This window comes from Amphibalanus amphitrite, unplaced genomic scaffold (genome assembly GCF_019059575.1).
Source record: "Amphibalanus amphitrite isolate SeventyFive unplaced genomic scaffold, NRLGWU_Aamphi_draft 000060F_arrow, whole genome shotgun sequence".
Classification (NCBI taxonomy): Eukaryota; Metazoa; Arthropoda; class Thecostraca; order Balanomorpha; family Balanidae; genus Amphibalanus; species Amphibalanus amphitrite.
This window is the reverse complement of record NW_024881556.1, coordinates 528,713-555,232: the sequence shown is the minus strand read 5'-3', so window position 1 is coordinate 555,232 and position 26,520 is coordinate 528,713. Positions and strand designations below refer to the sequence as shown.

Below are 26,520 nucleotides of genomic sequence, written 5' to 3'. Positions count from 1 at the left end.
GAAAAACTAAAACCACATTTCGGGGTCGTTGACCTGACCTCTGACCTCAGGTCACCAAAACTATTTTTCTATTTTTCTCTAGGTCAAACGCTACACAACCGTGTCCCTAATTTGTCTTTATCTCTTAAACTCTATTTTTAGCAGCTATTTGAAGTTTGCGTCTGTGACGCCGAAGTTTGCCGTGCAGGGGTCTAGAAAAATGGACCTTGTGACGTCATCAAGGGAGCTAGGTCCAAATTTTTTGCTTCAGAATATGTCAAATGGATGGGAGAAAAGGTACTGAAAGTTTCGCTTTCCTATCCCTAAGCGTTCGGGAGCTATCGCAAATATTCGCCAGGGGGGGGGGCGAAAAACGCCCCCCGGGCCCGCGAGGGATAACCTTTTAGTGGATCGCTCGTCATGTTACACTGTTGTCAAACTAGGAAGTTGACTTTTCAAGCTCAAACTATCATATTCCACGTAAAGGTAAATATTTTATTCGACTGCAGGTCTTATGGAAGCGTGCAATTATTGAACATTGCATCCAACTGCTTCCATTTATACACGAACGATGTGACCGCTATTTGGGGCTGTGGGGGCAGTAATTGGGCTGTACAGTCGGCCGCTATTTCGGGCTGTGGGGGCAGTAACTGGGTTATACATACAGCCGGCCGCTATTTGTAACTGTGGGGGCAGTAACTGGGCTATACAGCCGGCCGCTATTTGGAGCTGTGGGGGCAGTAACTGGGCTATACAGCCGGCCGCTATTTGGAGCTGTGGGGCCCGCAGTGATTGGGCGGTATCGGCCGCTATTTGGAGCTGTGGGGCCCGCAGTGTTGGGCTGTACAGCCGGCCGCTATTTGGAACTGTGGGGGCAGTAACTGGGCTATACAGCCGGCCGCTATTTGGAGCTGTGGGGCCCGCAGTGATTGGGCTGTACAGCCGGCCGCTATTTGGAGCTGTGGGGGCAGTAACTGGGCTGTACAGCCGGCCGCTATTTGGAGCTGTGGGTGGGGCCCGCAGTGATTGGGCTGGACAGCCGGCCGCTATTTGGAGCTGTGGGGGCAGTAACTGGGCTATACAGTCGGCGGTTGACGGTTGACGTGTTGGTGTCAGACGTGTTTTACAGTGCTCCCGTGTAATGCGTGTTTTAGCGTAGCTATCCCACATCTTGACTTAACCTTTATACCAAACGAATCGTGATTTAACGTTGATCATTTTGGTTGTATTTTCACTGGAACTAAATGTGGGACTGGGTAAATATAGGGCTGTAAAAAATCGATTATTTTGACCCAATTGCAAAAAATTTGGGTCAACACCACGACGTTTTTGTTCTTGATTTTCTGTGATAAGTCTCGAGCTAATTCAAAGAAGGCTACTGTAAACTAGCAAAACCAGTAACATATTGTCGCAACACACTTCCATTTTCATTACTACAAATTCAGATTATCGTAATCTTGTGTCAGAGCCTTTTAGAATACCAAGACTCACGCCAACCAAAAAATGAAAGGTGCCGGCTATCGGGACACAACCAGTAATGAAGTGTGGAGTATCGCTGGCAAAAAGAAGAAGAAGATAAAGTCACCTGTAATGGCAACTAATGAAGACAGCGATTCCGACGACTCCGTTCATGGATACGATCCCACCAAAAATGAATGGATAACGTCTGAAAAAAGCACGGAACACGCTAATAAACCAGCGACAGCACCACCGCAGCTCTGCGTACCAGGAAGCACAGTTGACGCGTTTCTGGCATTATCCCATGCCAACACAGAGAAAAACATGGAAACTCTTGGATACCTTGCCGGAGATGACAGCCCAGAAACTAACGAGGTGACTCACTTGGTCATCCCGGAACAAATTGGAACGACAGCAACATGCGAGAGCACGAGCGAGGAACTACTAGCACAGACAATGCAGCAAGAGAAGCTAGTGATCAAAGGCTGGATACATACACACCCAATGTATGACACTTTCATGAGCTCGGTCGACATACATACCCAGTGTCATATTCAAAAAGAACGACCAGAAGCTGTTGCTATTGTATGCGCAACAAAGCTGAAGAAAGTTGGAGTGTATCATCTCACAGAAAATGGTCTCCATGAAGTCAGTGACTGCCGACTGCAAGGTTTCCATGAAACCTGTCAATCACCAGGTTTCTATGAGACCATAGAGATCAGGAAAATCGACAAGGAAGTACAGGTAATCGATCTACGATACAAAAACGTGACATCCAGCGAAGCAAAAAGCGGCTCTTATGAGCCGCGAATAGAAGATGATTGCAATGACGATCAAAAAACTTCAGGCAGCCATCAAGCAGGACATGGCGACCGATGCCCCAACATCAACAAAACAAAAACGGAGAAGTCGAAATCAGTGAAGCGGAAGGCGGAACTCGTGGCGCAAGTTGCCCAACTTCAAGCTGAAAATCAAGAACTCAGAACACAGCTCGCCCTTCTCATGACAAAAGAAGAAAACCAGACATCTCCGGGAAGCAACCAAAACAACCTAGCCACTAGACACCCGCCTGGACACATGCTGTGTCAGCCATGTGCCGAGTACTTACTCTGGCTGAGTAACCAAAAGCATGACGATTGTAAGGTCACAGCCCAACCGCAAACCACTAGTCGAGACGAAACTAAAACTTTGAGTGAAGAGGGTGACAAAAGTAAGCAAGAAGTGGAATGCGCTCAAGAGAAATGGGAGGGACAAACCGCCAATGAGAAACCACACAGCGGACAAGAGAAGCTTCGAAGCCATAACCAGGACGATGAACGGAGAGCATCCCACCTTTCAACTGGAAAACTGAGACCACCTGAAGCAAACCTTAAGCGGAAAGAGGGCCCCTCAACTGGCAACGAAAGCCGCTACGTATCAACCCAACTGAGACACGGCATTAATCCTTTTAGATGCAGCATACCAGAGCAGCATCACCTCAGCCAATCAAACGTGAAAAACATGGACTACAGACATGCTCTTAAGTATGGCCAGAGCAAAGACCAACAGCACACAGCTAATCGGGAGAAGCATCATATGCAAAACAACTCAATGTCACATATCCAACAAAGTAGCTCAATGGATCCAACAAACAGGACAGATTCATATCAAGCTCCTCTGTTCCGGCACAGTCGTAATTTCCAGGCTGGACAGACACCAAGATTCGAGAAACCTTGGTACTCACATCGACCCCACTACTCCAGACAACAACAGCATCTCAAACATGACGGCCCATCTGCAACAGGAATAGGACATGAAAAACATAATCCGTATCAAACCCGTTTAGGGATCCAGAGTCACGCAACGAACAGAGAACATGCAAGTTTTCGAAGCAGGAGTGTGGCAAACAGAAATACCGCAACAATGATCACAGAAAAACGCACATGGAACATGAGCACAGCCCGGCCCACAAATGGAAGAATCCGTAGAAATCAAACAAATGTCATCTGGAATTCAAAATACAGAGTGGAGTCAGAACTCTGCGGTCACCCAAAAAACTTCACCTCATTCAGTACAACTGTCGGGGCTACAAACCCGATGATGAGTTTACGAACTCACTACTAGTCCATGCTGACATCATTCTTCTGAATGAGACATGGACATTGAAAACAAGCCAAGAATCCGACCTGAGAAGAGACGGGTACACAACGATCGCTACAAGCTACGACGCGTACTATGACTATGCATCGATAGATAAAACCGGCGTGAGAGGACACGGTGGAGTTGCCATCCTAGCGAAAGAAGAGTTGAATCTATTATCTATTGGCGATACAGGCAGCACAAGAATAGTAGCCGCAGTCCTTCACGGCTTCCTCCCCGAAATTCTCATCGTAGCTGTATATTTGCCAACCGGAACAACTACAGAGAAAGTCGTAGAGTACCAAGAAACAATAGACAGGATCAGTGCAATTATAGACAAGCATAGTACAAATAGAATGGTAATAATTGGAGGCGACCTCAATGTTGACCTACGAAAAGACACCCACTACAACAAAAAGTATACCTCAGCCCTCATCGATGATCATAACCTTATGATCCCGGTGGAGACGCAACTGGATGAGCTTTGCTCTTTTTATACCCAAGATACGACGCCAGTATCGTTACTTGACTATTTTCTTATTGACTCTGCTCATGGATACTTAGTTAAAGAGTGTTGTGTCTGCAACATTAAACAAAGTGCCGGATCTTTCCAATCAAGAAAAAACGGAAACGCAAGCAAACCTTTCATTCATTCGTCGAGCCAAAGCAATAACAATACCACAATGAACCAAGTTTTGAGCCAAATTTCAAATTCCTTTTTCCCCAGTTCATTTCTTCACATTCTTCATCAGTGTAACACATTTCATTTTTCATGCGCCTTTTGTCTCGCGCCATCGTTCTAATATGGACTTTGTTCGGACAGAACAAAGAGTATGAAATATCTGATAGAAGCGCATTGAATAGATCGGACCATGAACCGGTTCAATTAGTAATCTCAGCTATTCTACTGAAAACTGCTCATGGGCGAGGTACATCAAAAAATGCAAAGATAAACTGGGAAAAGGCAAGAAGAGAAGGGACTACGGAGCAATATCAAAGAAAGCTGGATGATCTCTTAGAAGATATCACCAGTGTTGCAGAATTAAATGAAGCCTTCAATAGAGCATCACAAGTGCTCCCGAAAAAACGCAAGAAAAACAAAGCTAGTAACTGGTGGAATCATGAACTCACAGAGCATAGGAAAAAATGTCTCAAGGCTAAAGCAATGTGGAAATCAGCTCCCGAGTGTGAGAAAAAGAAAGCTGAGCAAATATTTCGAGAACACAAAAGACACTATATAAACGCACAGAGAGCACATCAATTGACAAGGAAGCAAGCAGAAGACACAGAAAGGGAATTTGAATGTAAAAACTTGTCAAATAAATACTTTTTGGCAATGCGACAGCATAGAACAAGCACATCAATTCCAAGAATCGTGGATGATGGTACAGAGATATTAGAACCTGATGAGATTGCACATAATTTTTTGACTCATTTTGTCCACACAGGTAAACCGATCAAATCCAGTGCCTTCAATGAAAAGTGGAGAGAGGCAGTAGATGCAGCAGTAGAAAACATATGCAATAGATATGAAGCTGATTTTGATAGTCTCGACCAATTGGACCCGATTGACGAAAGCGAGATTGATGAAGCTATATACCATCTAAAGAATAAAAAAGCTCCAGGATTCGACGAAATAACTGCAGAACATTTGAAAGAAGCAAAAGGAATAGCAAACGCAACAATAGCAGGTATTATGCAAGAAATCATTAATACTGGCAAAATCCCAGATAACTTCAAGTTTGGATTAGTTACCCCGGTCTTTAAAGGACATGGAACCGATCCTTCTAAGACTGATAACTATAGGGACATATCTGTCCTTACCACCCTCTGTAAAGTTTTCGAGATACTGATCGTGAAACGACTTCACCCAAAGATGGTCGAGGCTGGTATCTACTCAGAACTACAGTTTGCGTATCAAAAAAGTAGAGGGACACTCCAAGCAAACTTCGTTCTCCAAGAAGTCATATCAGCTAATAGAGACATTGGGAAAACGACCTATGTTGCATTTCTCGACGTACGCAAGTGTTTTAACTCTATTTGGCACAACGGGGTAATCTACAAACTCATATGCGCCAACATGCCACCAAGGTTGATCGTCATTTTGCGCAACTTGTATCGAGAGTTTTATGTCAAAGTGAAAGTTGGAGGAACTGTATCCACCGATGGTCGCATAGAGCAAGGGCTCAAACAGGGAGGCGTCTTATCATCGAGCATGCTGATCCTATTTATGGAAGACAAGATACGCATGCTGCTGGAATCACATAAGGGAGCCAAGATAGGGTGTAAACAAGTACCAGTTATCGCTTACGCCGATGATGAAGTACTCATAAGCACAGACCCAAACGAACTCCAAGAAATGCTTGATATCGCTTGCAACCATAGTTGCTTGTGGCGTTATAGATATAACGTATCAAAAACCAAAATAATGGTCTTTGGCAGGACAGCTCCGGTACAGTGGACGCTTGGCACTGAATCAATAGAGCAAACTGATGAATACACCCACCTAGGAATCATTATGACAACCAGAAGTCCAGCAAAGAGAAGGATAGAAGAATGCATGAAGAAAGCAAGAAGAACATTTTTTGCTAAGTGTAAGAAAGGAATCAACCTCAAAATGGACAATCCGATGTCACACTATACAACGTGGAGAATATATGCTGAACCGGTTCTAATTTACAGCCTAGCAGTTACATCCCTTTCACCAACAGATATCATGTACTTGGAAGGAATGCTCATGCGCATTTACCGTCTCATCCAAGGTTTACCAACCAAAACGCAAAAAATGGTGACATATGTGATGTTGGGTGCACCGACATGCACAAGCCTCGTAATGAGAACCGCACTCCAATTCATAGGTTTCCTTCTGAGAGCTGCGAAGGAACACACTCTAACCAGATATATCATCACCCATGGAGCAGTCAATGCTGATCGAACCACGAGTCTTGTGCGCCAATGGGACACATTGCTCCAACATCTGAACTTACCAAGCCTCTCTATTCTGGCTAATCAAAAAATAGACCAACCGCGGACAGCATGGAACAAGTTAGCATCTGCATCAGTGGATCAAAGTATGACAAAAATCATCAGGAACACAGCAGAGAATATGACAAGTTTGTTTTGGCTTTCGCTACTGCCACAAACCGAAAAGTACGAGGCGCCGAAAACATTTTGGCCGGCAAGCAAGTACAGCGCAATTACCAGACAAGCGACACTAACCAAAATTGTCCTTCTAACGGGCCACTCTTTGGTGGCCACAAGCATGGTTAGAAGGCACAAAGAAACTGTTGTCTGTCCATTGTGTCGTAATGCCATTGAAACTCTGGAACACATGCTCTTTGAATGTGACAAACTGAAAGACGATAGAGTAGCTGCTCAAAAAATATACAAAACTATCTTGAACAGAACGCTACCAGCAGCAGAACTTATCATCATCGCCGATAAGCCACAAAGCTTGATCATCCATTATATCTACCAAGCCCGTGTGCGCAAGGAACTCACTGAGAATATAACCAAGAAGAGTAACTGTTAAAGAGTCCTCCCAACTATGATGTCCTGAAAATTTATATCATCCAGACAGCTAACATAATTGGAAGACGATCAGAAATGATCCTGCATCTACTAGATGGAGTCGACGAAATAAGTCTAAGTAAAGTAAGCCGGCCGCTATTTGGAGCTGTGGGGGCAGTAACTGGGCTGTACAGTCGGCCGCTATTTGGAGCTGTGGGGCCCGCAGTGATTGGGCTGTACAGCCGGCCGCTATTTGGAGCTGTGGGGCCCGCAGTGTTGGGCTGTACAACCGGCCGCTATTTGGAGCTGTGGGGCCCGCAGTGATTGGGCTGTACAGCCGGCCGCTATTTGGAGCTGTGGGGGCAGTAACTGGGCTGTACAGTCGGCCGCTATTTGGAGCTGTGGGGCCCGCAGTGATTGGGCTGTACAGCCGGCCGCTATTTGGAGCTGTGGGGCCCGCAGTGTTGGGCTGTACAGCCGGCCGCTATTTGGAGCTGTGGGGCCCGCAGTGATTGGGCTGTACAGCCGGTACCTCCTGTTGGCCTTCTCCTGCGCCGTCTCGGCGTACAACTCGTCGATGCGCACCGCCAGCCGCTCGAGCTCGGCGTCCCAGAAGACGAGCGCTGCGCCCAGCTCGGCGGGCAGCCGCTGGCTCTCGAGCAGCTGCAGCTGGCTCAGCTGCAGCGACACGGCCACCTCCAGCTCGTTCAGGCGCGCCAGCTTCTGCAGCTGAGGGTCGGCGGACGGCAGCGGGTCACAGACGGGAACGGGTCACAGCGGCGGGTCACAGCGGCGGGTCGGGTCACAGACGGCAGCGGGTCACAGCGGCGGGTTACAGACGGGAACGGGTCACAGACGGGGACGAGCTGCAGGAACGGGCCACAGACGGGAACGGGTCACAGACGGGCCACCGGACACCACACGTTATATGCACTACACGGTAGGTAGTTACATACGCTCCGGTAATGCCAGATATAAATGGAATAAAAATATAGCCATGGTTGGGCACCACTTTACAGCGCAATCCGTCCATTGTTAGCAAACAAAGTTACGTCACCTAAACAACTGGGATAATGTCCGATATAGACACGTCTGATTGTGTAAATAATCACCCACTATAGCCGCTAGACCGCTCATTTAGCTGTACGAGCAGCGCCGGCCGGGTGCGGGGACCGCCGGCCTACCTGGAAGGCGTGGATCTCGTCTTTGATCGCCTGCAGCGCCGAGGTGGTCGCCTTGGCCTTCTTCTGGGCCGTCTCAAACTCCTTCTTGGCCACTTCGAATGACAGGCGCTTCCCAGCCAGCTCCAGCTCCAGGTCCCCCCTGACAGCGTGACACAGCCGGTCAGCCTCTGACCCTCCCCCCCCCCCTGACAGCGTGACACAGCCAGTCAAGTTCAACCTCTGACCCCCTCTGACAACGTAAAACAGACGGTCAGCCTCTGCCCCCTATGACAACGTAAAACAGCCAGTCAACCTCTGCCCCCCTCTGACAACGTAAAACAGCCGGTCAGCCTCTGACCCCGCTGACAGCGTGACACAGCCAGCCAGCCAGCCTCTGCCCCCTCTGACAGCGTGACACAGCCGGTCAACCTCTGACCCCCTCTGACAACGTCAAACACCCGGTTAGCCTCGCCCCCCCCCCCTCTGACAGCGTAAAACAAGCGGTCAGCCTCTCCCCCCTCTGACAGCGTAAAACAGCCGGCTGCCACGTCAGCCTCAAATGCAAAGTCGGCTCGGCACACGTAGTGGAAGACACCTAACGTGGGTTCACTGGGAGAGTCCGTACTGTGCCCCGGGAGTGCCCTGCTGTGCGGCGGGAGTACCATGGGAGTGCCCTGCTGTGCCCTGGGAGCGCCGTGACCACCTCGGCCGCCAGCTCTTCACACGGGCCACGGGGAGCTGCACCGTTTCCCGCGCTGCCGCAGCCACAAAACAGCACACATCACTTTCATTGACGGCTGCGCCTTCCGAACGAAACGGAGGCAAATGAAAGTCGAAGTCGGAATGGCCATTTCTGCGGGCAGCCTCTTTGGCCCAGAGTGACGCCGAGCCGTCACGGGGGTGACTCGCGCGTGACGGACAGCAGTAGCGGTACCACTGCCAGACAGCGCGACGCCAACTGGCGCGGTCAAGGCCGAGCGGCCGTACCAGCAACACAACGCCGTCGGAGATGTAAATACCTACAATACATGCAATTGTTAGACTCATACCGTCAACAAGTCGAATTTGCATAAACATAACGCAGAATCCGTATTTCATATAACTAAAAATTCACATGGGGGAGGGGTCGCGTCGACCCCTCCCTCCGCTGCCAGGGCGAGGGTAAACGACGTCAAAGGTCAGGCTAAAGTAAAAGTTATCAATACCTATTTTGACATATTTAGGCATGCTTTGGGCTCTGTTCACCATGCAGAACAGGCTCTTTTTATTTACATACTAATAAATGCATGCTAAGGAAATTCTGCAATCTGCATGTGCCGAGCCTCCGAGCCAGGTCAAGTTCAGGACGAATGTCAAATTTTGAAGCTGGTTTGTACCTAACCCCAAATACGAGGGCCGAATGCACAAGTGAAGGGTGTAGCTCATTTACCACGTGTCGGCGGAGCCGGCAGCACGCCCGTCACGTCACGACTCACCACCCTCTCCGGCGGCGGCCGTCACGGCAGGAACGTCTGATGACGTCACTCGTGTTCTCACGGAGACCGGGCCCCGCCCTACGGCCGGCCCGGCCGTATATATGGCGACCAACCCTTCAGTGGGCAGCAGTGTCAGCTCTGGTGACCGTGGTGAGCACAGAAGAGCCGAACACAACAAATACTTCACTATGAAACTGGTGAGTGCTACCTGCTTGAACAAAAGGCCCCTGCGTCTGCTTCAGCCCATCTTGCTCTTAGGTATTTTTATTTTTATTTATTTTATTTTTTTTTTTTTGCTCAGCGGTGCTAAAAGAAAATCAAAGGTTGACCAAGATTTCCTATTTTACATTATGGAGCGCGATAATAAGCATCTTATTTATTTCAATGTAGGCGTTCACCTCCTGCTTACATTTTGAAAAAAAAAATATACCGTTTTATTTACTTGATATCTTTTGAAGCGGAAAGGTACCTATGCAGCTTCCATTTAAGCTCACAATCTTACTTTGACTCAAAGTTATTAGACAATTTACATATTTTACTGAACAAACACATCAAGCTACTCGGTATCTACAAACCAGTAAGACGCCTTTTGGGGCGACCGACAACCGAGCCGAGGGCGGAGAGAATGAGCCCTGCTTGTGTGGAAGCGCAAGGGGGTGCCTCCAACTGACTTGTGCAGTGTGCACGGCACCCTACTAACTGCAGTCTAAGGCAGTGTGCAAATATGGGCGCAATCGGCCGAGCCGTTCTTGATATGTGGGAGCGGCACCCTGCACGTGCGCACGTGCAAACTAGGCCCCAACTGACTTTTGCACGGCACCCTACTCGCCGGTCCCCAAAGGTTTAACAAGTAGTCGATGGATTTTCACCATTCAAACGGCGGGTGAATGGTGAAGCCCCCCTGTTTACCAAGTTTTCAACGTATTCAAAAAATTATCCTCCACATTCCATTAACACCTGCAGTCATCTCCTTAACCTGCAGAACTCAGAAGATTGTCTTCACAGTCACTTGTAGTCTCTCTAGAGAGACATGAGTGCATCATCTCCATCCTTGGGCCGAGCTCGGTTTTGATGTTATAACACGGATCAGTCGTGCTTTTTGCAGCTACGCCACTTAAGCACTGATTCATTAGATTGCAGTCTGTGGAGATAAGAGACGAAATGTTCAGCCCGGTGAAGTTGACGAAGTTCTCGCAGAGTGATTGTTGGCTCTTACCGGGGGCATAGCCAGGCGGCAAGTGTTGTTGGCATACGAATCACGAGTGTCGTATGGCCATTCTCTCCACCCAGGGGGCACACCGCCGCGCTGAACAGCTCATATTGCCACACGAGGGCAGCTGAGAGCCTTCCTTGAATATGTGGTAGTTCATGATGTTATACCAGGCAATTTCATGCAATACTAAATTCTCCTTTTCCTTTCATACACATTTACAAAGTTGACCTGCAAATAATAGCCTACATTTGTTCGATGTTCCCTATGGCTGCCGTCCAGTAATGTGGAGTGTTGTTATGTGGCCGCTCTGACGGGGCTGTGGGTGGTTCTCCGGCCGGCAGCTGCTGGTGTCCTGTCTGGTGGCGCTGGCCGGCGCAGACGGCCCGGCACCGTCCGCCTACCAGCAGAAGCCCGTCATCAAAATCCTGAGCCAGGAGGACGTCCACCCGGGAGACGGCACCTACCGCTTCAGCTTCCAGACCGAGAACGGCATCCAGCGCGACGAGAGCGGCCAGCCCAAGGCCGGCGGCGGCGGCGGCGGCTACGGCCAGCCGGGCGGCGGCTACGTGCAGCAGGGCGGCTGGAGCTACACGGACGGCTACGGCGGCCCCGTCCAGCTCACCTTCACCGCCGACGAGAACGGCTACCAGCCCGTCAGCGACCTGCTGCCCACGCCCGTGCCCACCGAGTACCCGGTGCCCGTGGTGCCGCAGGTGTACCAGGGCGAGCCAGCGCGCTACGGGCCGGCTCGCCCTGGCTCGCCCTAACCGGCTGTTTCGTGTCAGAAGCCACGACAGCGACTGTCCTTGTTGGGCTTGAGAGCCCTCGATTATTATACACCTGTGTCATATTTGTATGATTTGTCAATAAATGTTGGGGAAAAAAAAAGCGCGCTACGGGCCGGCGCCGGCCGCCGCCGCCGCCGCCCCCGCCCCCGCCCAGTACAGGCCGGCCGCCCCCGCCCCGCAGCGCTACAACTAGAGCAACAGCATTGGCAGTCGAACCTCGCTGGTGAAGAGTCTTTCGTCTTTGTACAAGTTGTGCGTGAGTGTATGTAAGGCTGTGAGTGGGATGAGTGGCTGACATAACTTAATACAATATTTTCAAATGAAATATTAGCTTTGTTTGGCGAAACTTCTAAGCTTAACTGGCTTTGTAATTGCATATCAAAATGACAATGTCAAATGTGTCTGTTAAGCAGGCAAAAAAATAAACAGCAACACTCCTCGTAACCACCGATTCGCCCTGAATAATATGAAGAAGCGGCCGTCAATGTTCAGCGAAAAATGTGTAGGTATATCTTCTACAAAATATGCTAGCATAAACAAAATATGCGTGATAGTTATTGAGATCATCTTGCTGGACAGTCGGTCATGCATGGTGCCAGTTTGGAGCCCTGAATTTCCTTGTGTCACCCAAAGCAAACTACTATATATGCATCTCTCCGCTCCAAAGGAGTGTGGCCTACTCGTATCTCGCCGAGGTGAGCGGCGGTCACCTGCCTTTTCAGCCTCATGTCGGCGACCCAGTCGTAGAGCTGCTGGTCGCAGCCGGGCGGGCAGGCGGCCAGGTCCCAGGTCTCCTGGACGGCGTCCTCCTCGTCCTCGTCCTCGTCCTCGTCCGAGTCGTCCTCGTCCGAGTCGGACAGCGACGACGACGAGTCGCTGTCCTCGTCCTCTGCAACACTCGGCGCCAGCAGCCGGCGGTCAGGGGCGGGCCGGCCACCGCAGACGGCGGTCAGGGGCGGGCCGGCCGCCGCACACGGCGGTCAGGGGCGGGGCGGCCACCGCAGACCGCAGACGGCCACCGCAGACGGCGGTCAGGGGCGGGCCGGCCACCGCAGCCGGCGGTCAGGGGCGGGCCGGCCGCCGCAGACGGCGGTCAGGGGCGGGCCGGCCACCGCAGACGGCGACTGAAGGCGTTGGCCAGGAGTCGGCTGACGCTCCCGCCGCACCAGCTACGGTAGCTGGACAGGGGACCCCAATCCGGTGGCCGTTAGAAAACAGCCACATTACGTGGTGCAGTCGTGAAGGAAAAGACCATATTTCGTTCATGCATACAAAGAAAACACTCACCGTCTTTCTTGGTATCAGGCTTTATCTTGACTTTCCTACGGTAAACCCGCAGGAGGAACTTGGCGTACTTGTCTCCAGGCACATTGGATGTGACCTCTTTGGCCAGGTCTTTTAGTCGCTGTTCAAGGTCCTCTTGTTCGCGCTTTTGGTTTTCGAACCTTAGCGTTACCTCCGAGAGCTATGTAAGAAACACGAAAAAAATCACATATCCCGGACATCAATAAAACGACGAGTTCAAACTGACGTGTGCAACTGGACAACTAAAGCTGAGCTAAGAATTTACCTGAATATTGATGTAGTAGTACTTGCTCATTATCTTTTGCTCACATCTCAAGACCATGGGACCCTTAGGTCAATATTTTCATAGACCATCGCGAATGAAAAGGAAAAGGGGGACAGACAGAGGGTCGTTTATGGATAGAATTAACTAGATGGATGCTAAGAATGTACGTTTTATTCTTACGTTGTAACCATCGTAAACCATCGTTACGTGGACAATGAACATAGCATTCTCAGAAGTGTACTCATTTGAGATAGTATCACGATCCATCATTTGCGACGTCTGTCTCCTAGAGAAGGTAGGTGCTCGCCACATATACCCTCCGTCATGTGCACACATGCGCGAGACACTGTTTGTGTCTGATCTCCCTTAGCTGGCTGTTGATGCAGCCCGTGTAAACATTCTGAATCACCTCTTAACCCGCACCGTTCTGGTGGTCTGAATTTTCCGTAAATCACGGAAAGAAGTATGTACGAGTACTTCGGCCAGCTTTTAGGCCAGGTCAACGGCCAGGTCTCAAGAGGCCATCATATATCAAATTTCGCTCATCACGACAATCCTCGACTAATTGGCGCGTAACTCTGGAATGAGTAGAAAAGAATGGGTGACATTCGTGCAAAAAAGGAATAAATCCATATACCTATCTGGTCTTTTGTTGGTGCAATGGTAAAATTGTTGATTGTAGTATGGAAAGACACTATAACAGATATTTTTCTTAATAAAAAGTTATCCTCTAAAACTATCGCTTCTATAAGAAAAAAGTGACTTTTAATAGCTCTAAACGTGTCCACAAACCTGCCCCAGGTATAGGGCACTGTCGTGCAAGGGGTGGGGCGCTACCATGAACCCTACAAAGTTCGAGGAATTACAGGACATTACCAGACAGTTACCAAAAGATATTGTCAGGGGGCATTTCACTCGATTCCTTTCGACAAGAATGCATTGCACAACAAATGTAGAAAGAACTGGCTGGCCAACGAGAATGTGCCAACTGCCGGCCATCGACCTGCCTCCGTAACCTCGCCAATGTCACGTGAACTACATATATTTGTCACGATGCCGAAAGCAGCCGAGACTGAGTCAGGCGAGCGTCATAAATAAAACCGACTACAGATAATGTCATATATCGCAAAAACGAAAAATATATACCAATGTGCCCCTAGGCAGTGCGTAGGTACACGAACCTGTCCAACAGCGTTTTTTGTGATGTTTCAAACTTTTTAACAAACAGGTTTGCCACAATTCCGTGAAAAGGGAAAGCTGGACCGCACTTCCCAGGCAGGATCACGAAAATGGATGCTATGAAAAAAGTTTGAAAGACGCACGAATAGTACCTACAACTTACTGTTTTTAGCGAGCATAATAGCAGGTACAGTGTTGTCTTTTAGTTTCTACAGTGAACGGGGAGCAGCAATGATAGACATATTTTATAATTTAGAGACCATGTTCGGTCGGAATCGCTATTCGGCATATGTCGGCTCGCATTAGCCGCGCGTTTGCAGTCTTTTCGTAGTTTCAAGCGTTCAAACATGTGATATGATGTTGCCCCCATGCATTAGGGTGGGTGTCAAGGTCACCTGAAGGTCAGGTCAGGTCACTGACCTTTGATGAACCGGTTCACTTTTTCGAGTTTTACATGTTTCTATGCTAGTTTTTTTAGCAGAATTTGAATGTAGTAACCGCTTAACCAATAAAACATTTACGAAGTAGTTTTGGTGCCTTCGTAGCATGTTACGAAGCTGTCAGAGGCGGTTGCCACCTACTACGAATACCCGGCAAAACCCTTACTGGATGACCTGACCTGACCTGACCCGGTCTGGCCTAAATGCATGAAGACATCATCTCTGACCAAAAGTAACACGATATTCGTGACAAGCACCCCGTAAAAACCATAGCAGCCACACTTTAACCCTCGCTGGCACCGGGGGGGGGGGGTTGATACAAACCCCCCCCCCCCCACTAAGGTTTTTCGCAAATAACTCGCGTAAAAACCGGCCGATCGCGACGAAACTTTCAGTACCCTCGCACCGATCAATTTTACACCTTCCCTTAAAGTTTCATGATCCTGACCCCAATGACCTTTGACCTGTGACCTCTTTTCCGTGACCATGTTTGGCCGAAATCGCGATTCGGCGTATGTCGGCTCGCATTAGCCACGCGTTTGCAAGCTTTTCGTGGTTTCAAACGTTCAAACATTTGATTTGATGTTGCTCCCATGCATTAGGGTGGGTGTCAAGGTCACCTGAAGGTCAGTTCAGGTCATTGGCCTCGGTTCAGTTTTTCGAGTTTTACATGTTTCTAGGCTAGTTTTTGGAGCTGAATTCGAATTTAACAACCATTTGAACATTTACGAAGTAGTTTTGGTGCCTTCGTAACATGTTACGAAGCTATCAGAGGCGGATGACAGGTACTACGAATACCCGTCACGACCCCTACCGGTTGACCTGACCAGACCTGACCTGCGCTGACCCGACCTGGTCTAAACGCTTAACGACATCATCTGTGATCAAAACTAACACGATATTCGTGATCAGCACCCCGGAAAACCCCTTAGCAGCCACGCTTTACGACTTTCTAACAGGTCCCGATATTACCGATTTTTTGGTCATTGACCTGACCTGGAAGGTCAACCGATGACCTAGGACCTTAAAATTGGGTATCATTGGCTTCCTCTCGTGACGGGCAACACGCTCGTTTTTCCGCTAAACTCTAGCTTCACCAGGGGCCAAATGCGAGGGGGGGTCGTACCGCCCCCCCCCCCCTCCTCGCGTTTGGCCCCTGATCGAGTAGAGCTTCGCGGAAAAAACGAGCGTGTTGCCCGTGACGAGAGGAAGCCGATGATACCCAATTTAAAGGTCCTAGGTCATCGGGTGACCTTCCAGGTCAGGTCAATGACCAGAAAACCGGGAAAATCGGGACCTGTTAGAAAGTCGTGAAGTGTGGCTGCTATGTGGTTTTCCGGGGTGCTGATCACGAATATCGTGTTAGTTTTGATCAGAGATAATGTCTTTAAGCATTTAGACCAGGTCGGGTCAGGTCAGGTCAGGTCAGGTCAACCGGTAGGGGTTGTGACGGATATTCGTATTACGTGTCAACCGCCTCTGACAGCTTCGTAACATTTTACGAAGGCACCAAAACTACTTCGTAGTTGTTCAAATGGTTGCTAAATTCGAATTCAGCTCCAAAAACTAGCCTAGAAACATGTAAAACTCGAAAAAGTGAACCGAGGTCACCCGAGGTCACCTAAAGTTAATGACCTGACCTGACCTTCAGGTGACCTTGACACCCACCCTAATGTATGGGAGCAGCATCAAATCACATGTTTGAACGTTTGAAACCACGAAAAGCTTGCAAACGCGCGGCTAATGCGAGCCGACATACGCCGAATCGCGATTCCGGCCAAACATGGTCTCGGAAAAGAGGTCACACGTCACAGGTCATTTGTGTCAGGGTCATGAAATTTTCAGGGTAGATGTAAAATTGATCAATGCGAGGGTACTGAAAGTTCTGTCGCGATCGGCCGCTTTTTACGCGAGTTATTCGCGAAAAAAAAATAGGGGGGAGGGGGTTGATGCACCCCCCCCCCCTGTGCCGGCGAGGGTTAAGACATTCTAACAGGTTCCAATTTTCCCGACTTTTGTGTCATCGACCAGACCTGGAAGACCAATTAATGACCTAGGACCTTAAAATTGGGTATCCTCGGCTTCCTCTTGTCATGGGCAGCACGCTCGCTTTTTCTGCGAAGCTCTAGCTTGATCAGTGGCGAAACGGCAAGGGAATCAAACGGAGCCCCCCCCCCCTTATACGTTCGCGGCTGGAAAAGCACCAACACGGGCGAGGGTAAAGTATGAATGTCATTATTTGTGAGGTTTCAGGTTTGTATCTCCAATTTTTCAATTTGGTAAATAAAATAGTCATATCTATCGCAGCCTAATATAGCTTAACCTACAGCCTACAACCTAGAGGAATTTGAAATATAAAGATTTACTCATAACGTGCCTATATGTGTAGGCAGCGACGATCGTTGTTGTTGCGATTTCCAAATACGCCAGGAACACAGTGTCGCGAGGCGAATCGATATGGCTTTTGTCGAGGATCTCCCCTTAAGGAGACAGACAAGGCGCACGGTGATCTCAATGACAAACAGTTCTGAGAATGCCCCATGTCACTGGCCCGGAGCGAGTCTGCGGTGAAGTGAACTGTTCCGTGCGGCCGCCACCCACCGACAGCTGGCCCTCGGCGTCCTCCAGCATCCTCTCCTGGAGCGTCGCGTTCAGCGCCGCCTCGCGCTTCTCAAACTCCCGCACCAGCATCAGCTCCCGGAACCTGTCCGCCAGCACAGCGGTGAGCACGCGCAGCGTTCCTTATCCCGGCACCCTGACCACCGACCTTCCATGTTCACAGCACTGAGCACGGTACACGGAAGGATCCACTTCCAAAGCCAAAGACTGCCGTGTGGTATGTCAGATTTCCAGTTGTGCTTCTACTGGACCTCACCTGGTCAGCAGACGAAGATCCCCGTTCTTGAGCTTGTATTCGATGTGCACCATCTGCCTCCACAGGTCGTAGAGTTCGGTGTCGAACTCCTCCATCAGCTGATCGACCCTCTTCAGCTCCCGGTCCCGAGCGAACACCGTCCTACCGAGTACCGGTACCCGGCGTCACACTCACACACCATCATCCAGTTTACAGGGCCGGCCAGACTTAGTTTGCACTGAGACGAACGACCCCTGGTATGTAACCTCTGTCCAAACTGAGACGTTGCAGCACAATTCCTTAAAAGTCCGCCCGCTAAATCATCTTGCAGGCATTCTGCTGAGTTCGACTACCAACAGGCAACACATTCGCCCTTCCAGCCTAGCCGACTGCGCACCCACCTGATCTCGGTCATGCGGCGGAGCGCATGGTCCGTCTGCGAAATATGCGCCACAGGCCGGGCCCGGTGCACGGCCACCCCCTCGACGGCGGCGCCCTGGTGTCGCGCGCGCAGCAGACTGCGCCGGCGCAGCGTGGTCGCCGGCGTGGTGGTGGCGCCTGTGCCCTCCGACGGCGTCTCGGCGGCGGTGGCGGTGGCGACGGCGAGTCGCGCCGGGTCCTGGTGAGCGGCGGCGGCCGCCGCCTCCGCCGCCCGCCGGTACTCGGCCAGCGCGGCGTCCGACATCTGTGACAGCAGTGCACAGGGGGCGACATCTGTGACAGCAGTGCACAGGGAGGGGCTGGAGTGACATCTGGTACAGCAGTGCACAGGGAGGGGCTGGAGCGACATCTGTGACAGCAGTGCACAGGGAGGGGCTGGAGCGACATCTGTGACAGCAGTGCACAGGGAGGGACTGGAGTGACATCTGTGACAGCAGTGCACAGGGAGGGGATGGAGTGACAGCAGTGACAGCAGTGCACAGGGAGGGGCTGGAGTGACATCTGTGACAGCAGTGCACCGGGACGGGATGGAGCGACATCTGTGACAGCAGTGCACGGGGGGGGGGCTGGAGTGACATCTGTGACAGCAGTGCACAGGGAGGGGCTGGAGCGACATCTGTGACAGCAGTGCACCGGGAGGGGCTAGAGTGACATCTGTGGCAGCAGTGCAGTGCACAGGGAGGAGCTGGAGTGACATCTGTGACAGCAGTGTACAGGGAGGGGCTGGAGTGACATCTGTGACAGCAGTGCACAGGGAGGGGCTGGAGCGACATCTTTGACAGCAGTGCACAGGGAGGGGCTGGAGCGACATCTGTGACAGCAGTGCACCGGGGGGGGGCTGGAGTGACATCTGTGACAGCAGTGCAGTGCACAGGGAGGGGCTGGAGTGACATCTGTGACAGCAGTGCACAGGGAGGGGCTGGAGCGACATCTGTGACAGCAGTGCACAGGGAGGGGCTGGAGCGACATCTGTGACAGCAGTGCACAGGGAGGGACTGGAGCGACATCTGTGACAGCAGTGCACAGGGAGGGACTGGAGCGACATCTGTGACAGCAGTGCACAGGGAGGGGCTGGAGTGACATCTGTGACAGCAGTGCACAGGGAGGGGATGGAGCGACATCTGTGACAGCAGTGCACAGGGAGGGGCTGGAGCGACATCTGTGACAGCAGTGCACAGGGAGGGACTGGAGTGACATCTGTGACAGCAGTGCACAGGGAGGGACTGGAGTGACATCTGTGACAGCAGTGCACAGGGAGGGGCTGGAGCGACATCTGTGACAGCAGTGCACCGGGAGGGGATGGAGTGACATCTGTGACAGCAGTGCACCGGGAGGGGATGGAGTGACATCTGTGACAGCAGTGCACAGGGAGGGGCTGGAGTGACATCTGTGACAGCAGTGCACAGGGAGGGGCTGGAGTGACATCTGCGACAGCAGTGCACAGGGAGGGGCTGGGATCACATCTGACAGCAATCCACAGGAAGGGGCTGGAGCTATTTCGCCCGAGCGCACCACTACAGCGGACGTGAAGCGGCTAGCATCGGCGACAACCCGTCTCCAGCGGGCGCATTTGGGAAGCAGCGTGTAATGCTAATTGGATGGTAGGATGTTGTGCACCAGTGCCGGTCTGATCGCCGCAGAAGCAGACAGGCGCTGAGCTCTCGTCCTAGCCCTTCCGACCCAGCATCCAGGCTTCCTACTTCTCGCTATGACTGGCCTTACCAGAGCTAACACGACCATAAGAATTATGGCCCTGAACCACCGCAGTTCTGAGCCACTGACCTGGTAGACAGCCTCAGGGTTTTCGTCCTCAGCCAGTGCCGGCCGGAGCGGCAGCTGAATATGCAGCGACGCCGGCAGCTGACTCTGCAGCTCTGCCGCGCGAGCCAGCGCCACGTGGACGCTGTTGAGCACCTCTTTCTTCCGGCGTCTCATCGCCAGCACACGTTCGTTGAACGCCACTTTGTGCTTGTACAGCTGCGAAGAACATACATGGACAATGTACAGGTCTCGCGGGTTTTAGCGGTAGGTTTTGCACCTAGGAAATTTAGTGTACTGCAGGCTATATCTTCGTCGTCTTAAGCTTTTAAGTGTTGAAGATGCGATTGACTTGTTGGATAACAAGCCGGCCATGATCGTGTAAAATGGCTTCATCGTAGATCGATTAGTTTCTGAGATATAACCGGAAATGTAAAAGTGCAAAACCTACCGCTTAATCTCGCGAGACCTGTACATGTCAAGTCCATATAAGGTATATAGAGACGAGTGAAGACTAAACATGCATGCATATCTAGTCCGGATTTTTAAGCGCGTGGGATCGTTTTAAAAGCGCAAATTAAACCTCGCCCGCACATGCCATTTTCCCATCCTAGAACGCACATGGGGGGGGGGGGGTGGTTGCCACCCCCCCCGCGCCATTTCGTTCCTGTTGGAGATAGAGCTTAGCAATAAGGACCAAAAAGATTCTTTGGAGAGAGACGAATCCAATGGTACCCAGTTTTACCTTCTCAGGTCAGTCTTTGACTTTCCAGGTCAGGTCAAACTAAAAAATATTGCTGTTTTGGGTCACCGTTGGATATCAATTGCGCTGCTTATCATATACCGATGACGATGCCGTTTTCTGGTGCCAAGCCAGCTAGAGCCTCTTTGTCACACTACCCGACCAGGTTTTTGCTGCTGAGGTCATTTCAGGTCAAGTTACGTCAAGGTCAATAATATGTGTTTGTATGTCTGTGTGTGACTGTGTGTATACTGATGTGTGCAACGGTTGTTTATGTGTCCATATTACATGAAATCATGATCTGAGAAGCTTTTACCAAAAATGCAGTAAAAAAAAAAAAACTTCACAAAAAGTAAATTCAGCTTGCCTAAAACGAAACTATCTTAGATGACCTAGGTTGACCTTGACCCTGACCTTGACATCTGTACATCGTCGAACAACATGTTCCATGATAGGTGGGAGGTAAGACTGGCAAAAAAGGCCGAAATCAGGGTGTCAAAAGCTCACAAGGCCCATAGCCAACGCAAAATGTTGAGAATTGGCCATTTGGGTCATGACATGACCTGAAAAACAAGGTCAAATCTCCGAAACCAAAAACGACAGAAACTTGAAATTTTCAGTGGACATCAAGAAAGGATAGAGGAGCAGCTATACGAAAAATCAGCCTCCTAGCTCTAAAAATGTTGAGTGCAGAGCAGAAACACTACCTGGGGGGCAACCCCCCCCCATGTGCGGGCGAGGGTTAATACGGCAAGAGACAAGCAAAATGAACAACAGACTGATCAAAGAGTAAAAACTAAGTGAAGGATTAGATTATAGTTCTTTTTTACCTATTTAACTCTAAGTACGGATACCCGCAGTTGCTACTGTACACGAACCCCAACTCTAGCCGTCTGTCCTGTTCAGCAGCAACCGATAACATTGATATCGACTGCCGGTCCCTGTACAAGAGCAGCTGAGGTTTTCTGTGCGTGCCCTCTGACAGCTTATCGTTGTTCCCTGTGAGGGTGCTGGGAAAACTTACTCAGGGTCGCTGTACAGTAGCACCTGCAGGTCCCGTACCCTAATTAGCACTCCTTTTAGCCACCGAAAAGGGTAAAAACTGAGCCTGATAAGATCGAACGTCGCCTAATTTTAACCTTCGCCCCAGTTGGGGGGGGGGGGCATATGTTACCACCCTGTCGCGTTTTTTTTTTTGCGTGTGAATAACAAACCGCGGCGCTACGCGCCTCTTGGGGTAGCTTTTGGTACATCAATTTTGGACAATGTGTAGAATTTTTGACCCCAGGTCATGTCAGGTCAGGTTAACTGGCCAAGCCTAAAAAATTTTGCAATCATGTCCAGCCTGCAGTGTTTGTCAGAAAGGTTTTAAACTTGGTGGATTGCATGCTGTTATGGGCGCCTACAATTTGTATATCTCGGATTTTTTTTTATATCCGTGACCTAAGGTCAGGTCAGTGGCGTGACCTTTCCATTACTTAAGTCAATGGAGAAAAATGAAAATGCCTCTAGATCCGTGTGTACGCAAAGGAACAGTCCAAATATTTCAGAATCACAATGATTTAGTTCACACGTGATGACCAAGGTGTCATTTTTGCTGATAGCCTCTAGAAAGGTCATCCGAGGTCATTTGAAACTACAAACAGTTTTTTGCCAATAACTCGCGATTGGAAAGAGATAGAACGCTGGGGATGGTCTCATTGTGTTTGTCTTGTTGAGACGCATCGACTGGTATGCAACATGACCTTTTCCGGTCAGGTCATGACCTTGACCTGAGGTCAAATTTTCAAGTTGACCTTTCAAGGTCAAATTATAGTTCATTTGACGCGTCTCGGCGAGGGGAACACGATTCTGGCAATAGAAATGTCGTGGCTTTTTGTAGTCCAAAGTTATTGTCGAAAAAACCCTTTTCGTAAAAACAGCTATTTTTGGAGTTTTTGTCCTCTGGAAGCTAAACCGTTGACCTGAGGTCAATTGATTATGATCTTTTCAAAAGAAGAGTTCAAAAGCTATCGATTGCTTTTCCATGCGTTTTTCTAGCTACCATAGTTCCTGAGATAGCGGCATGTTTTCTGAAAAATATAATGACAATTGGCAAATTTTGACCTTTGATGACCTCTGGTGACCCCAAGATTGCTCTAAGGTGAAAAATGACCGGAAAACTTTCAAACGTACGCATTGAGAGCTATCGACTGCTTTTCACCGCGTCTCTCTAGCCCTCTTAGTTTTTGAGTTAGAGGTGGGTGGTAACATATGCCCCCCCCCCCCCCACCCCCCACTAGGGCGAAGTTGGCTGAGACCACCACTGGGGCGCGGGTTAACCCTCGCATGTGGGCGGTGTTTGCCCGCTTCTAACGTGTAGGGGGAGGGGTCGGTTGTACTCCCCCCTTGCCGTTTGGCCCCTAATCGAGCTAGAGCTTCGCGAAAAAAACGGCGTGTTGCCCGTGACGAGAGGAAGCCGATGATACCCAATTTTAAGGTCCTAGGTCATCGGTTACCTTCCAGGTCAGGTCAATGACCCAAAAGTCGGGAAAATCGGGACCTGTTAGAAAGTCGTTAAGTGTGGCTGCGATGGGGTTTTTCGGGGTGCTGATCACGAGTCACGACTGTCGTGTTAGTTTTGATCACAGATGATGTCTTTAAGCATTTAGACCAGGTCGGGTCAGGTCAGGTCAGGTCAGTAGGGGTCGTGACGGGTATTCGTAGTACGTGTCAACCACCTCTGACAGCTTCGTAACATGTTACGAAGGCACCATAACTACTTCGTAAATGTTCAAATGATTTCTAAATTCGAATTCAGCTCCAAAAACTAGCCTAGAAACATGTAAAACTCGAAAAAGTGAACCGAGGTCACCAAAGGTCAATGACCTGCCCAGACCTTCAGGTGACCTTGATATCCACCCTTATGCATGGGAGCAACATCAAATCACATGTTTGAACGTTTTAATCCACGAAAAGCTTGCAAACACGCGGCTAATGCGAGCCGACAAACGCCGAATCGCGATTCCGGCCAAACATAGCCTCGAGAAATAGGTCACAGGTCAAAGGTTACTTGAGTCAGGGTCATGAGATTTTCAGAGTAGATGTAAAATTAATCAACTCGAGGGTACAGAGAGGTTCGTTGCGATCGGCCGCTTCTGGCGCGAGTTATTCGCGAAAAACCATGTGGGTCCATTCGACCCCCACCCCCTACACATGCTACACATGTGAATCTTGCCTACACATGTGCTCAATGACCTTGAAAGGTCATTGAGAAAAAATGACTTCAGGTCAAGGTCATGACCTTGAAAGTTTCGAAGTGATCGCGCAGTAGGTATAACTACAGCGAGCCTTCAAGCTTTTTTTCTGAGGAAATGTCACTTCACGTAACCTGGTGACCTGACCTTGAATGACCGGGGTCTGAAATTTCACATGTGAGGAAAAGATGTAGGAATAGGTGCAGCAAAACCTGAGGGAGCGTAAAAATATCCCCCACTCCACCACCCCACCCCCCAGCACGGCGCGGGTTAACCCTCGCCGGCACAGGGTGATGCACCCCCCTAAGGTTTTTCGCGAATAACTCGCGTAAAAAGCCGCCGATTGCGACGAAACTTTCAGTACCCTCGCATTCATAAATTTAACACTTACCCTTAAAATTTTATGACCCTGACCCAAATGACCTTTGACCTATGACCTCTTTTCCGAGACCATGTTTGGCCGGAATCGCGATTCGGCGTATGTCGGCTCGCATTAGCCGCGCGTTTGCAAGCTTTTCGTGGTTGCAAACGTTCAAACATGTGATTTGATGTTGCTCCCAAGCATTAGGGTGGGTGTCAAGGTCACCTGAAGGTCAGATCAGGTCATTGACATTTGGTGACCTCGGTTCACTTTTTCGAGTTTTACATGTTTCTAGGCTAGTTTTTTAGCTGAATTCGAATATAGCAACCATTTGAACATTAACGAAGTAGTTTTGGTGCCTTCGTAACATGTTACGAAGCTGTCAGAGGCGGATGACAGGTACTACGAATACCCGTCACGACCCCTACCGGTTGACCTGACCTGACCTGACCCGACCTGGTCTAAACGCTTAACATTATCTGTGATCAAAACTAACACGATATTCGTGATCAGCACCCCGGAAAACCCCTTAGCAGCCACACTTCCTAACAGATCCCGATATTCTCGATTTTTGGGTCATTGACCTGACCTGGAAGGTCAACCGATGACCTAGGACCTTAAAATTGGGCGTCATTGGCTTCCTCTCGTGACGGGCAACACGCCCGTTTTTTTCTGCGAAGCTCTGGCTCCATCAGGGGCCAAACGCGAGGGGGGTCGTTCCAACCACCCACCCCTTGTGCCGTCGAAGGAATCAAAATGGCCTGTGCCGGCGAGGGTTAAGTTCGACCCTTGCTTTAACCCGCGCCCTGCTGGGGGGGGGGGGGTGTTTGAACACCCCCCCTTGTGGTTTTTCGCGAATACGCCGTTTTTGGTACACCTTATCATACATCAATTCGACATATGTTGTGAAAATTTCAGACCAAGGTCATTCAAGGTCAGGTCACCAGGTCACTTGAAGTGACCTCACCTCATAAAAAGTTTCAATGTCTGTCATAGCTACACCGAGTGACCGATCACTTTGAAACTTTCAGCGATTGCTAAGAGCAATAGCATGTACAAAATGTATATCTCAAAATTTTGATATCGATGACCTAAGGTCAGGTCAATTTTGCGACCTGCCCATTATAAGTCAATGGGAGAAAATTGAAATGCGCCTCTTTTGGACGAAAGACGTAATAAACACTCCCAAACACTGAATTACAAGTGGTTTAGACACACTGAACATGAAAATGGTGTCCGTGACCCCTATTTATGTCCTGAGGTCATCTTAGGTCACGAATGGCATCTAACAGTTTTTCGCAAATAACTTTTGATAGAGGCATGCTAGAGCGATGAAAACGCCTTAGATGTGTTCAGCTCGACGATACGGATCGACTGATATGCAACATGACCCTTTCCGGTCAGGTCATGACCTTGACCTGAGGTCAAATTTTCAAGTTGACCTGTCAAGGTCAAATTATAGTTCATTCGATGCGTCTTGACGAGAGGAACACGATGCCGGTAAAAGTAAGCTCGTACAAGGCTTGGGTCAAAAGTTATTGCAGAAAAACTGTTTTCGAAAAAATCGGCTATTTTTGCAGTTTTTGCCCCCTGCAGGCAAAACCGTTGAAGTTAGGTCAAATCTGAGAGAATTACTCAGAAAGGGCGTTAATAGGGCTATCGAATGCGCTTTTCCGCGGCGCTGTAGCTCTATTGGTTCCCGAGTTATGCGTTGGCTTCTTGGAAATTGTCGACATTCGACCTGGAAATCGGCGAAATTTTGCCTTCAATGACCTCTGGTGACCTGACCTTTGACCTGACCAAAAAATTGACCAAAGTGATTTCGTCATTATTTTTGACGCTCTTTCGAACGCCGCCTTCCGCGTATCGCTACGTGGCCCAGGAGCCGAGTTAGAAGGGGGGGTGTTCAAACACCCCCCCCCCCCCAGCAGGGCGTGGAAATCCAGGACCCCCAGCCGGGCGCGGGTTAAACCCGCGTCCTGGTAAAGGGGGGGGACTATTTTTGCCCCCTCATTCAAGACTTTTCGATAATATCCAGAACCGCTGCGCCGATCGTCACCAAACCTTCAGTACCCTTCCGGGCATCAATTTTATTAACTGAGACAAAAAAAAAATCCAAAGGCTATGATAGGTTGGACGCAAATGACTGCAAATGTTCTGCCGTTTTCGACTAAAAAAAGTTTCGCGGGAAGAGCTGTCACGTCAATAGCTTTGAAGATACAGAAAAACATACAA

At 49.7% G+C, this 26,520-nt stretch overlaps 2 protein-coding genes across 2 annotated transcripts in view; one reads left to right on the top strand and one right to left on the bottom strand.

Moving 5' to 3' along the window:
* LOC122378485 (cilia- and flagella-associated protein 44-like) overlaps positions 1–26,520 on the bottom strand; it is a 229,857-nt gene that overhangs the window by 28,408 nt on the left and 174,929 nt on the right. The window contains exons 25-32 of the mRNA XM_043359594.1: positions 19,971–20,165; positions 18,149–18,432; positions 17,769–17,909; positions 17,495–17,597; positions 12,992–13,169; positions 12,419–12,593; positions 8,250–8,388; positions 7,598–7,794 (exon numbers count right to left, since the gene is read on the bottom strand). Of these exons, the coding sequence (XP_043215529.1) occupies positions 7,598–7,794; positions 8,250–8,388; positions 12,419–12,593; positions 12,992–13,169; positions 17,495–17,597; positions 17,769–17,909; positions 18,149–18,432; positions 19,971–20,165 (1,412 nt within the window). The remainder of the gene's footprint in view (positions 1–7,597; positions 7,795–8,249; positions 8,389–12,418; positions 12,594–12,991; positions 13,170–17,494; positions 17,598–17,768; positions 17,910–18,148; positions 18,433–19,970; positions 20,166–26,520) is intronic.
* LOC122378486 (cuticle protein AM1274-like) lies at positions 9,830–11,816 on the top strand. The gene is made up of 2 exons (XM_043359596.1): positions 9,830–9,900; positions 11,258–11,816. The coding sequence occupies exons 1-2, from the start codon at positions 9,892–9,894 to the stop codon at positions 11,681–11,683; spliced, it is 435 nt and encodes a 144-aa protein (XP_043215531.1). The 5' UTR covers positions 9,830–9,891; the 3' UTR covers positions 11,684–11,816.